Source organism: Hoplias malabaricus, chromosome 13, assembly GCF_029633855.1.
Source record: "Hoplias malabaricus isolate fHopMal1 chromosome 13, fHopMal1.hap1, whole genome shotgun sequence".
In the NCBI taxonomy this organism is placed as follows: Eukaryota; Metazoa; Chordata; class Actinopteri; order Characiformes; family Erythrinidae; genus Hoplias; species Hoplias malabaricus.
Window position 1 is genome coordinate 10,189,512 of NC_089812.1, and position 14,627 is coordinate 10,204,138.

Here is a 14,627-nt window from a genome sequence, read left to right on the forward strand (position 1 = left end):
CAGCAATTTTTTACAGTTTAATTATAATTTTTTTATGAATACATATAAATACTGTGGCATTTGGGGCACAGCTCCACAACTCCTTGCAGGTTTTGTTTCTGTTATACTTTTCTTTATTGTTTATTTTCTTGTCTCATTAATGCATTATTAATAATTATTAATCTCTTAGGGCTGAACATTTGACGAAAATATACAAACGTGATTGTTCTGATCAGGATTGCAAATGTTTAAAATAAATTAAGGTGCGGGTTTTATCCCCAAGAGGAACAAGATCTGGCTATGATTAGGAGCGCCAGACTCTCATACACACAGCACAGTGCTTGGCTGCTTCTGATTGGTCTAAGCATGTTATATAAAGCTCTAATCTTCATCAGGAAAGCTATAACTTCAAACTGAGATTGAAATCATTATAAATTTAAATGTCTGTCCTAGTGTGTTATCAGTGAATATAAGAATTACAAAAACAAACCAAGGATCAATAAACAAAACATCCAGCTTTGTATCAAAAAACTTCAAATTTATATTTTCTTTCAATAAGACATTGTTTTGTTTGTTATACATCTGCTGTAGACGTCTCTACACATAGTTCTTTAACATTCATTCAACACAGAATATTGTACAACAACACCTCAGTGCAATATTCTTTGCGGTTAAAATTAAAAACAACTTTTTAAAAATATACATCTACTGTATAATATAGTTCTCCAAACATTACGCCGAGACATTTTATTTTTTTATTTTGGGTAAAAAACCAAAACCAAAAACAAAACAAAAATAAAAACCCAATAACGTTTAACGACATCGAATGAGAAACTGACTGAAAAAGTCACCTGGAGGCACATAGAGCTCTAAAAACCTAGAACAGCACAGTTCTCCAACACTCCCTACATCCACCGAGGCAGCGGAACGGTTAGAACACGGGGTTAAACAGCCTCTAAGAGAAGCAGCTCGTTCACACTGATCATTTAACCCATTTCCTGTCGTATCAAATAAAGGTGGTAATGTTCATATCTCAGTTTCCACTGGGAAAAGCCTGTTTCTTGTTATTCAGATGCACTGTGTGGCTACGGTTTTATGCAAAAGTTTGCGTAACCCTGGCCAAATGACTTCAAACTTTGCTGAATTATTAAATGTGCTATTACTTTTTTTAATTTTAATTTTCCTGTTGTTAATAATTCAGCAAACAAATTGTAAATGTGCTTTAAAATCGGTCGTAATATATTCTCTATTGAGGAAGTGCACTGCAAAATATTAATTACCTTAAAACGACTAACTTAATCATAATCGTAATATCATATCATAATAATTTAGCTTAATCAGTAACACAGCATTTGACCAGCAGTCCCAATACCTTTGCACAAAACTGTATCCAGACTTTATACATGTGGAACACCAAGGTCTTGTGAAGGTGATGTGGTGTGTGTTGGTGTAATATCAAGAAACAAACTCGTCACAGTGGATTCCTAAATTAACTCCGAGTATTAAAAATAATACAGAAATAGAAACGTGTTTGTAGATCTGCGGTGTACGATTGCTTTGTTTAAAAGAGTCAGTACTTGGATGAGGCACAACAAGGGGAAATAAGTATGGAATTAGAACTCATTTTTATTTAACTATAAAATGGACTCTACCCAAAAGCTCCTTCACAACTGTTGCGAGGTTGTACAAGATTTCAATTTACAGTGGAACCTCGGTTAACGACCAGAAAGTTGGTTGTAATCCGAACTGTTCGCTATCCGAAACTATTTTTCCCATAAGAATTAAAGGAAATAGAAATAATAGGTTCCCAGCACCTGGTGACTCGTTAATATATAAGTGTTAAAGGTGATATAGGTATGTTTGTTTTTAATGAGAACAGTTCATAAAGAGTTAAATAAACTTACTAACATTAAAGAAAGCATTTAAACAAAAGAAAATTTACCATTTTGACTGCAGTGTGACGGCGTGAGTGGATGGAGGTGTGGGGAGGAAGGGTGGAATTACAGCTTGGAAGGGGAGCTATGATTGAGGGCTAAATAAAGCACTTGAAATCACAAACGAAGAAACACAGAAGGAAGCAGAACGATAACGAACCGAACGTAACTGGTGTCTCGAGCACCAATGATGCTTGTTTGAGATGAACGGACGCGCGGAGCTGACGCCATCTGTAAGCAACCCGAAATTTTGTTCGCTAACCGCTACAAATTTTTAGTCGTAACCCGATTTGTTCGCTAACCGAGGTTCCACTGTATATTCTTTTTTCGTAAAAATGGCACAAATCACTTCACAGAATTGTACTTCCATCATGAACTCTGTCAGGAGAGAAATTCAAATTCTGTTTTCATAATTAACTACATGGAATTTAGATTTTATTTCTGTTGTTAAAGGAAATAAAAAATGTGTTTCTGATTGACTACAAAAAAGTTTTGTTCTTTTTCCACAATCAGTTTCTGTAATTCACTTTTGGAACAGATGTGCACTCAGGTTAAAGGCCGGACTAAGGCCAAAAAAGAGCACCACGGGAACGCTGGACGCTGTCCAGGCCAGTGGAGCAGTGTGAGCCATCATTCGAACATATTACACTGATTGTACCTCCATCACTGTTTCATTTGTTTTGAAATCACTTCTGGTTATGAACACCCGACTTGGCTTCAACCTCTTACAAAAATAACAATAATAAAAGTTCAATCACCATTAATCAGTCCTTTGGCATTCGGGAAATTCCTCAATCTTAAATGTTTAAAGAAATACTTCAGTGTTTTCTCTGAAACATCTGCCCATAGGCTTTGAGGAGTGTGACTGGATTCATTCCTTTCTACAGGGAACTGTCTGTGGTAACAGATGCAGTTGTTACATTAACTTAAGAACACGTAGTTATGTAAAATATTGGTGGATTAAAAAGAACCAGGTCACTTTTGTTTAAATGAACGTTTTCTACTCAACAGCCTCCTTTTACTCAAGTACACTTTCATTATCATTTAGTAACTGTGTAAAATTAGAGAACGTAAGTCCTGGAGATGAAATGGTGTGTATGAAATCAACACAGTTTTAAAATCTACAGTTAGAATTAAGGTACAGTTAAGTTCCCTAATTAAATGTACCACCAGAGTGACATTTTTTCTGAAAGTGTACTTCAGCAGTTATTAAAACTGCTATTATTTAACATCTGTTTCAATTATTATTCAATCATCTTCTCTTATACTAACCCCTGGCTGTAACTGACCGTATGAACATGTTGAAAACGCTGGAGTATTCCTTTCTTCCTTAGAAGGGACAGTAAAGGTTTAGCATTTTAAAAAGCAGGTGGTCCAGCCATCTCCTGAAAGGTAAGCAAACCAGATTCAAGAGCTCAGTAGAAAGAAGCAGAACCATGCGTGAAGGCTGCAGAGGTAGATGAAGAGAAAGAAGAGTTAGCTTTAACAGAAACATTAATACATGGATGCTGCAGCTTAAAGGAGCGCACCTTCACCTTACGAAACAGCTGCTGTACTGACACTGTATTTTAAATGAGGTCAAATATGGCTGCCTTCAAGTGGGAGACTCACTCTATGGAGCATAAACTCATTAATTCAGAGACTACACAGCAAACAGATTATTCATCTCATGCGAGTTGCATTTTACAGAAGAAAAAAAAAAGTTTCAAAAACAACAAATAGTCATTTTCACAAATATCGTTCGCTATTTTCTTTGTGGCAAAATAGCTGATTGCTTCTTTAATTGAATACCTCATATGTTCAGTCAGCCTCATAGAAATGCACGACTGACCAGTCACTGTACATCAAATACATGTATACAGTACGACACAGTATATATTACTATAGATTAAAGCATTGTGCTTGCACCTAGATATTTACTGTACAGCTTTACAATAGGACACGTTTACAACTCTGCAAACATTTTCTAGAATACCATAAGGAACAGAGGTCATCTACACGCACTCACATATTAATGCTGAAAATGTTCATGCTCAACTGGAGAAGGCCACGCTTGATTGACACAACCACATGACTATGACCCACCAATAGGAATGCATCACTTTTAAAAAACCGACCTCGATATCTTCCTACAGAAGTTGCCGTTTACTGATCTAAGACCAGCTCGTTTCCCTAGAATATTGATTGTACCCTGTGTAAGTCACTGAAAAGATTCAGATCTCAGATTCAGTATTACAGTTAGGACGGCATGTTCTGTTGACTTTCGACATGAAAATAAAGATCCCATCTTTCGGCCAATGTTAGCATTTCTATTTATTTGCTAAGGTTAAGATGAATGAAACGTGAAACATAATAAATACATCCAGGTGGCATTCCTGCCTTGCGCCCAATGATTCTGGGTAGGGCCTGGACCCACTTCAATAATGATCCTGGATAAAGATGAAGAATGAAGGGAAAATATGTTGTTTTAACTTATTCATCAAGTTTTCTTTATGTTTAAAATGTTCTGCAGTTTACTGTGGAACTTCAGTGTGCAATTTTCATGTTAAATTCGGCAAATAAACAGCAGTGCGTGTTAAGCGTGTAGAGACTCTATATGTACGTATATACTCTGTAGAAGAGGTCATTGGACCAGCGGCACCGGACCTGTTGTACACGACTGCAGACACGGTCGCTCAGCTGTCAGTGCTCCAATCCACTGTTTAGTAGGAGTGTGAGTGGACAGTTATTTTGCTGTGGTTGACATTTTTGTGCAAACTGTAGGCACAGCGTGAGAATGGTGAGTGCACATACACTGCTCATCAAAAGTTTGGAATCTCCCGTCCTACCAATGTTGTTATTAATTAAATTATTAATTACACAGTGTATTATGTAAATGTAAGAAACTATTTGAAATCCATTTACAATTTAAAGTAATTTGGGAACAAGAAGAACATATTAAAGTAACATTAGGTAGCATTTTCACCTTACAATTACAGCCTAAATTCACTGTTATGCTCCATTGAGCTGTAATAAGGAGTACAGAGCCTCTGTCATCGCTATTCCAGACTCAGCGCTGCAGAAAATACACTATGTAAATTTTGGCGGAGGGAAGGACACTACCCCATTCCCCCGTGGTTTCAGGATAGTGCTGTAAAAATGAAAAACACTCTACAACAGTAGGAGGAGCCTAGAAGCAATAATACCAAATCTTACCTAGTGTTGCTTTAAACGATATTAACTGAAAACTGTAATAATGTATTCTATTACTTGATCACTAAGCTCTGGTCATCGCTATTTGAATAGGTTTAATTTATAAATGAATGCTTTACACGCAGCTTTCTCTCCAGGTTTATGTTTTAGTGACACCATCATTTAAATTTGACATGTGTATCTCCACTTGAAGTAGCTTCTTATTATTGAAAACTGGTGATTCCAAACTTTTGAATGGTGGTGTGTGCTGAAAAAGCTACAACTGCTTGCTACTGCATGTAAAAATCCAGGTAAGACGTCAGTTACATGGCAACTTTAACAAACAAAAGGAATCTACACAAAAAAATGTATAAATGTAAACTCAATTCAAATCTCTGACAACAGAGAGTTCATTTACTGGCTGCGAGTTTTCTGCTTGGCGCAGCTGCTCAAAGATAGCTTTCACTTGGTTCAATCGACACAGTGTTTGTTGCAGTGGCAGTTAAGGTAATTACGCTGGAAAGCAGCAGAGAGAATCTGGACTAAAAAAAAACATAAATTGAAAGCAAAAGAGTAAGGACAGAAAAGAAAAGGTAGCTGTATTTAGCCACTGCATAAGCACTTCCTCTAATTCTTTCCACTCAGGAAAATATGTTACAGAGCCATATTACAGTCATGTTTAATTCTATATCCTGTCAGACTTCATAAAACATTCCGCGTCTTCATCTTGGAGGAACAAACAGACAAGGCAAGCAAACACTGTTGTATTAAGGGAAGGGTGTAGGGAGTAGGGAATAGGGTGCCATTAAGTGAGCTTGATTTGCGTTGTATCGGAACCATACCTGAACTCTACACACGCCACAGAGCTGATTTTGTGTGAAACTCTAATCTCTTTCTACCGATGTCTTGTCTAACCCTGGACACTATGTGCTCTACTAATGAATGCTGGCGCTGTTACCCTCTGAGAACAGCCTCAGGGTTAACTCAAAGATGAGCTGTCGGCTGGCAGTTTGAATGTGTGCGAGTGTCATATTCCTCCTTCCCCCGGCGCTGGGCTCTCGGCTCTTCCCTCTTTCAAACTCCCAGACTGTTTCTTCTGCTTGGTCTTGGACTTCTTCAGCATGCGCACCTGCCGGAAGGTAGCAGTCAGCACACGGCAGGAGCTCCTTTCATACAGAACTTAGATACTACTTTAATTTCTAAACTGTTGTTTGTGCGGTGGGTTACGTACCTTAGGGCTAGCTGCGGAGATGATGATCTGTCCTGGAGCCTGAATCCACGGCTCGCCGTCCACCTGCACCGGGATGGGTTTGGTCAGTGTGATGCGGATATAGCTGCCCTGAGCGATGCGGATCCCCGAACGCATGCCACTCTGTACCTGGCCCTGAGAGACAGACAAGGAGGTCGTGATTTGAATTAAGAACAATTCACCTACTCTGGTTTTCCTCATTATAATTTTCTATAACAATCATTTAATACACATACAGAATAGAATATTGTGCTGAGTGTAGGGGGCAACACAGAGTTTCACAGCATCATCCTAAATTAAGAAACAACCTGTCGCACAAACAGAATGCTCACCATGTGCACCACCCCAGTGACTCCCACCACCTCCAGCATGCCGTCATCTATCCTGGGTTTTTCAAAGCGTGCATCGCTGTCTGAACCCCACAGATCTGCTCCAGAGCCCCAGCTACAGACAACCAACATAAACCCAAATAGGTGAGTATTTTTCATACTCTGTTATTCCAAAGTGTGGGGGCACCTTAATTCCTTCTTACATTTTCATAGCAATGTTTGGATTTTACTGAAAATAAATAAATATTTAGAGAAGAGGTTTACATTTAACAAGCGAATGTAAATATATGCGTATGTTAATGTGTGTTTGCCTCGGGATGTTGAGGAAGATGAGTCCCTCTATGCTGGGCAGCTCAATGTCCTGCTTGTCCACCTGCAGTCTCAGGTCTTTATGGAGATTTCGTGTGTGACTTAGCTTCTGCAGGCCAACTTTCACATACACACCTTTGTTATGGAACCTGTGAAATGGAAATACATTTAAAGGCATACAATAATAACAAGAATAGCCTTTTTTGTCTCCTGAGCACCCCCTACCTGATGCTGAGTGTAATTCACCTGTCGTGAAATCAAGTCTAGCACACATCTCTCTCCCTCGCTCACTCACTCACTCAAAATACCAGCTCTTGCACACACTCTCGCTGTCTCTCTGTCACAGACAAACACACATCTCTCTCACTTTTACCCACTCACTCATCGAGTGATGTTTACAAATGTAGCGAATGGCACTGGGGCTCCGGCTGATTTTGAGCTGGGGGAATGTGTGTAATCAAATAAAATAATGTTGACTACATGATAAAACCCATATATGGCTCATAATACACAGTGGACCATGTTATTATAACTATAGAGTGCAACTTTGGTGGTACACTAGCTGTTACAACCACAGCAACTGACAGTAAAGCACTTGTTACTAGAATCGATGTCCAGTGCTAAAAACTGAGCTAATCCGGCTAAAGTTAGCAGGCGCTAGCACTCACCCTCCTTCATCAGTAACTTTCAAAACCGCATTATGACTCCACTGACTCAACAAAGCTTGGGTTCCACCGACACAAAGTGCAACTTCAATCATTTAATCACATAGCAACCGGCGAAAAGCACTTATTACACGAATCGATGTCTAACGAGAAAATGTGAGCTAATCCGGCTAAAGTTAGCAGCTGCAAACCCTGGATCACTGCTCAGTAACTCTTAAATACTGACTAACACTTTCATCAACTAGCACTGCAACAAATACTTACTGCTCCAATTTACAGTCCAGTATTAACTCTTGTACTGCTCTCTGGCATATAATGTTCATACCAGGAATACAGAGCTAGATTCTTCTTGTAGCTAAGCCTATTCACTTGTGAACCATGTGCCATTAAGCATTACCTATTTCTCGCAAGAGTAATTCAGTTGTTGCTTAGTGCAGTAAACCAGAAGAGGACCTGGCGTAGCTACAACAGAGGCTCTGTTCTCCCCATTACAGCTCCATGGAATCTTACAATAATTTAGAAGCTGTAGTGTTCCTTTAATAGATAGAATGTAATGATGAAAAGGGGGAATGTCACATATAAAATCTATACATAGCAGTATAACATCTATATTGCATTTTACTAATCTCTGCTGTGGTTCTGACCTGCTGTTAAATTTGCCTGGCTCTTCTTCTCGAGCGTGATGGAAGTCCAAGCTGAGTTCAGCATCAATCCCCAGACCAAAGTAGTTATTCATCTGGACTATCTACAAAGAAAAACACACAGGTTCAAACACAAACGGATCTGAAATGGTGATCTCAGTCAACTTTGCTATTAGAAATTGTAAGGCATTGTTTGAATAAAAATGTCTCATGTGGGAGATTTTAGCTGGCAGCTGTAGTTCTTACATCTAAATTCTAACCAAAACCAAATACATATTAACTACACTGCCCCCTTGTGGAGAGTTCAGAAACCTAATGGTTCATCAATGTGAGAATGTAAGAAGTTAGAGAAAAGCTCATTTGAATAACGTAAATCCTTGTTCATTTTCGTGGTTATTTGAAGGGTGGCACAACAGGTAGTGACGCTGTCACACAGCTCTAAGTCCGGGTTCGAGTCCCTCCGGATTCATGTTTGTGAGGAGTGTGGTGTGTTCTCCGCACACACACACATTGGTAGGTGAACTGGTTACTCAATACTGGATACTCAGTATCCTTAGGTGTGTGTGTGAGAGTGAATGTGTGACTGTGTTGCCCTGCGATGGACCGTGATTCGGGTAAACTCTGAACTGGTTAAGCGTATACAGACAATCTGACTCGTGTCTAATCCTGTGGTGTACGTGGACTCAGGAGCATGGGCTGAAAGTAAGTGGTACCTTGGGAGGTTCCAGGAAGCCGTTCTGCTTGCCATCCTCTGTCATCTCCTGAGCGTCCAACAGAATAGTCCAGCGGTCCATTTCCACCTCCTCTGCCTCGTCCACAGACACCAGGACATTGTAGGGGTCTTCCCCACTGTAACCTGCACCCCACCGCAGGACACGTGCCAGGTCATTACCTGAACCATCGCCAACATGGGGAAGTAAGGAAGCTGCATTATTGCAATATGCCAGTGAGATATTTAACACAGAGTAAGATACAACAACAAAGGCAAAGCCATGACAGAAACAAGGCTGCTGTACACTTTTTAGAACTTAATTTAGTGCTTTTTTAGTTCCAGTTTAGAGTCTGAGCAAAGGAAAATATAATAACATCCTCCCAACAAAAGCCCACACGAAAGTCAATAGTGTATTGTAATAGTGTAAAAGTCAAATATTAGAGTACTGTTTTAGAGTTCAATAGTGCAGGCACGGTCAGTGTTTACCTGTGCCCAGAGGAACAATACTAATAGCAGGCTCAGGGCAGGACAGTTTATGTCTGATGGTCTCCAACACTCCCAGCACCCAGCCCACTGTCCCATCGCCTCCACATACCAGCATCCGGAAATGGGGCACCTCTCGAAATGTGTGCAACCTACAACACGAATATCGAACGTCAGGAACCATTTTCGGGTCTCCACACATACTGTATATTCTCAGTTATAAGTACAGACTCAAGACCTCACCCAGGGAGTGGCCCTCCACTGGTCAGTTCAAACACCTGATGTGGGTTGAGAAGTTTCCGAAAGCCATAAAGGATCTCTCTGCCTTTCAGTCCTCCGCTTTTAGGATTGACGAAGACTAGCAGGGGACAGGAGTCTTTGGACAACTTGCTTTTCTGTGAGAACACAATGAACGACTATTTCACTACATAAATTAATTGAATGTACTTTTCCAACTGCCCACCAGGTGTCCTTTATTTTAGCCTAGAGTTCTATTACTGCTCAGCAGAGCATAGCTGATGTTAATTACACATGCGATGTGTCACACTTAATGGACTGACTGCAAACATTAGGAATTAGGGCTGCCCAATTTACTGTTTGATAGCCCTTACTGGGATATAGCGCTTCACAGTATTCATTTTGCAGAATGCTGCAATGTGCAGTCAGCATCCTGACCAATCAGATTCAGAGTCCTTGCTCGGAATAATGCAGGCTTATAAAGTCATATTACAGATTCAACAGTGTAAATATATCTCAATCAAAAATTGCAGCAACAGCTTTCACCACTGAGAATACAACAAATATTGTTGGAGAGAGAGAGAGAGAGTGAGAGAAAGAGACCGAGAGAGAGAAAGAGACAGAGAGAGAGAGACAGAGAGAGAGAGACAGAGAGAGAGAGACAGAGAGTGAGACAGAGAGTGAGACAGAGAGGGAGAGAGACAGAGAGAGAGAGAGAGAGAGAGAGAGAGAGAGAGAGAGAGAGAGAGACCGAGAGAGAGAAAGAGACAGAGAGAGAGATTGAGAGAGTTTGAGAGAGTGAGTGAGAGACAGAAAGAGTGAGTGAGTGAGAGAGACAGAGTGACAGAGAGAAAGACAGAGTGAGTGACAGAAAGACAGAGAGAGTGAGAGAGAGAGAGAGAGAGTGAGAGAGAGAGACAGAGAGAGCGATAGTGAGTGAGTGAGAGAGAGACAGAGAGAGAGAGAGAGAGAGAGAGAGAGAGAGTGAGAGACAGAGAGAGAAAGAGAGAGAGGTACACAGTAAGAAAAATAAATGATATAATAAAATAAATAAATGAGTAAAATGAGTAAAAACGAGTAGAATACCAAGATTTCTGGAATGACGAGGGACGTGAGCTGTTTGCCATTAATACTGGTGTCCTTGGCCAGCATGTAGATCCGCTCTGCTTCAGAGAAACAGCTAATCTGCAGCGCCACCGCACCTGCAGCAGCATAAAACATGACACACACCTGGTCACACCTGCACAACACTCAGCACTATTTCACACTGATGAAGAAGCTGGATGTGGGGTTATACAAGGACAGAAGAATGCTGTGCCTAACAATTAAAAAAATAGCAACGATTACCAACTCAAAATAATAAAAGCTTCAGTAAGCTCCACTTGTTCACTCTTATTTTCCTCATTAAAGAATCCTAGTTTTCTTTCATTCAGTACCTTACTGGACAGCTCAACATATATCAACACCATGGACATGGTGATACGGCCCCCTGACTTCAGATTGTTGGAGTCAGCTCACACAGAACCCTGGGGAAATGCTACAAAAATGTTGGAAATTCAATGTAGGGGCAGCAGAGGCGATGGACGGAAACTGCCATCTCCCCTCGTGCTTCCTCATGGCTTTGTGAGTGTGTGTTTGTAACAAGGAACTCTTTTATAGACCGGTGTGTGTAGGACACTCCTCACCCATGGCACAGTACACAGCAGTCTGTTTATCCTGATACACACCATTAGTGAAAATCTATTGCACTGAATAGAGTCTTGCAGAATGAAAACTCTGTTTCGGAACAATGAGTGCCTTCTAAGACAATGCCACAGAACAGAGGGCCTTCTGTGTCTGTGCCTCTCTTTCTCTCCCTCTCTTCCCCTATTTCCTTTTTACTCTCTCATCTTTTCTCCCCAGAGCTCAGGTGTGGGCCAACGGTTGCCATGGAATGTTGCTACGGTGATGGATTTCTCACCTTGTTCAGGATAAATGTGAGTGATGGTGACCAAGTGACCTGCAGAGAGGAGAGAAAGGCAGAGAAATATAGTGGTTTCCCTTTTTCGTTGCCTTTGAAACAACACCTAATGCAGCAGGGGTTTTGATCAGAATTATTGTCCAATGTATAATCCAATGTGTAACTGTTGCTGTCACTGTGATAGCACCCTGAAGGATGTATCTCCATCTGGAGACCACAATGCAATGTTCCTGGAATTAAGTCCATTTACACTGCCCCTTTAATAGCAGTGGTATCTGTACTGTACCTTTATATTGTGACAGTGTCCATTACAATTCTCAAGTTTTGATCTGCACCATTATTGCGGTAACTCACTCTTAAAATCCAGATGTTGCTGGAGCAGCTGTGTGTACTCCTCAGTGCTGAGCTGCAACGGAAGGCCTCCCAGGAGCAGGTCGACCTGCACCACTCGATTTCTGTTCTCCACAATGTAGAACCGCGTCTGATTCATCTGTCTCAGAGAACTCTGAAACACACACACAACCAGGAACTGAGAAAAAGCACTTTTAAAACCAAACACAACCATTTTCACAACCGATTTCTTGCCCATTGACCTTTCTGTTTGAATGCACCTCACACACCTTCCTGATCTCCCTCAGCTTGTCCTGCAGCAGCTCCTGACCAGCCAGGACCTGTCTCTGAACTGTAGGAACACCAAAAACAACAGGCACGGTTTCAGTTTAGTTTGCTTACATATTAACAGACGTCTTTCCGACGGAAACTTATCAGCGACTTTAGACACACATACATTGTTCGTAAGCCTTTTAGGTGTATCGTAAAGATTATAACTTCTCATTTTCCATCTGTGTTAGTCATCAGAAGTCATTCTGTGGCCAGACGGATATTTGGTGGTAGGATGTTGTAAACTGATTAATCTCAACACCACAGTGACTTTAATGTCTATATCAATGATGTGCTAAGAGTGCTAAGGTTTGGAACATTTCTACTGGTCCATTCATTGTGAAAGTGTCACACAGTATCCCCAGCTGTCTACAATTAAGACACGAGGCTGTATCCTGACAGTGAGAGAATGCTCGGCTTCCAAACCCACTTATCTACGTAAAGCTATCCCTTACTGTATTGATCTCGTTTGTATATATTCCAATACTGGTGTGGTACCATTTCTGTAAATCAATACGTACTGTCAAGATTTGCTGTCAGATAAATAGAAGGCAGTGTTATTTTAAGGTCATTTCCAGATGGCCAAAGCCCTTGCACATAACTCTATATTACGATATTCATTTGGATATGATCAGGACAAAATGATGAATCATTAACAGTAGGAAGAGTAACCAAACCAGATACTGACCCTGTTTACTGCTCATGAACACCTCCACAAGGTTAAATTCTGCAGGGTTGTGATCCTAAAGACAGAGAAAGTTTAAAAAGTAAAAAAAGGTACCCCTAAAGGAGTATGTAAAACATTACATTTAAGTGGAATTTTATGGAAATAAATATTAAAAGACTGTGTATATCACCTCATTTTGGCACAAAAAAACGAGGCTCTAAAGAGTGTGCGCAAAACATTAACCACATCTATATATAGGTTTATGTTAAGTGTCATAACTTCTCAGCCAGTGACAAAACCACAGAATGTTGCCTGCTGTGTGCTGAAGGTATGTTGGTGTGAATATGAATTGCATTTATATGCAGATCACACTGAGTCTTCCGACAACAGCTGCGTCTTTTGTTAGTCAGTTGCTCATTGATTTTTCCTACAACTGCGCATTTTATTCCTAACGAAATACAAATTCAGTTCAGAAACCGCTGGGTTTGAGTTTATGGATGGTTCAAACGGAGTTAAGGACATGAAAAAATGGCCTTCATTTCAGCATCAATCAGCATCCCTATTGTGTCATTCGGTATCGTACGTATTATAAATTGTGGATTTACCTGTTTGCCGAGCTGAGCGAGCGCTTCCTTAATGATTGAGTCCACAGTGCTGCTCTTCCCAACAGTAACTGATATGTAGGTAACACCAGCCCTGAGAACACACATCCAGCACAAGCACACACACACACACACACACACACACATTTCAAGAGTAAGTTAAAATCACCACATCAAAAAAAGCAGCACCCCCAGTCTCAGGAGTTAGAGTTTTATTGTAGTTTAATATATGAATACTGTGATGAATATTTGTGCAGGGCACATTATCTCAACATGATGAATTCAGGAAATAAACAATCCATGTGTAAAAGTGCAGGACTATAGTCTCTGTAGGAGAATTATACCTACATTCACCCAGACACATCGACAGGTTGTGAGTTAATAAGCCCAAACCTTTGCAGTCAACTCAATGCTCTGCTCAGGTAAGTAACTTCACGTGTCTCTGGAGCACTGTGCAGTATTTATGACTAGGACCAGGAGCCAGGAGTAAAGTGCTAAACCAATACAGAGCAGTATTTCCCAATTAAATGACTCAAGGGCTCATAAATTCCACTTTACATCCACATACACTCATATTAGTTGTGCAGACCTGCAGCTAATGTGTGCTGTAGTTGTCAGACTAATATGAATAGCTGCAATAAAGGCCCTGCTCTACTTTTCTGCTTTATAGGGGCGTTACGTAAGAGCATTACTGTTTGACTGTGTCATTAACGGACGGCTGGTGTAAGCCTGACGTCGTCGCTCCTTCTGTATTTAGCCAAGCAGGAGGTATACATCACTTCTTGCATAAGAGCCCTTTTACGATACTCTGTGGAGGGATGAACATACGCAAGCCACACTTTAAAATAAACTCAAAATGAGTGTTTATGCGCTGACGTCATGGATTCCACCCAAATGAAGGCTTGAGCTGGTGGAGGTGCTCTTTTTCCTCATCAAATATAAAGACGTCCCAGAGCGAGCACAGAGGCAAGGAGCCGCCACTGTAATCTGTAATGCATCAAGCCTTCCTGCACATCCTCCAGCACTCCA

The 14,627-nt window shown here is 40.6% G+C and overlaps 1 protein-coding gene across 1 annotated transcript in view; it reads right to left on the reverse strand.

The window, feature by feature from the left end:
• Positions 1–7: 7 nt before the first annotated feature.
• LOC136664565 (diacylglycerol kinase theta) overlaps positions 8–14,627 on the reverse strand; it is a 54,258-nt gene continuing 39,638 nt past the window's right edge. The window contains exons 10-23 of the mRNA XM_066641816.1: positions 13,602–13,692; positions 13,018–13,072; positions 12,290–12,351; positions 12,024–12,174; positions 11,670–11,708; positions 10,796–10,911; positions 9,716–9,867; positions 9,476–9,624; positions 8,991–9,169; positions 8,281–8,381; positions 6,974–7,120; positions 6,666–6,777; positions 6,316–6,468; positions 8–6,213 (exon numbers count right to left, since the gene is read on the reverse strand). Coding sequence (XP_066497913.1) covers positions 6,112–6,213; positions 6,316–6,468; positions 6,666–6,777; positions 6,974–7,120; positions 8,281–8,381; positions 8,991–9,169; positions 9,476–9,624; positions 9,716–9,867; positions 10,796–10,911; positions 11,670–11,708; positions 12,024–12,174; positions 12,290–12,351; positions 13,018–13,072; positions 13,602–13,692 — 1,609 coding nt within the window. The 3' untranslated portion in view covers positions 8–6,111. The remainder of the gene's footprint in view (positions 6,214–6,315; positions 6,469–6,665; positions 6,778–6,973; positions 7,121–8,280; positions 8,382–8,990; positions 9,170–9,475; positions 9,625–9,715; positions 9,868–10,795; positions 10,912–11,669; positions 11,709–12,023; positions 12,175–12,289; positions 12,352–13,017; positions 13,073–13,601; positions 13,693–14,627) is intronic.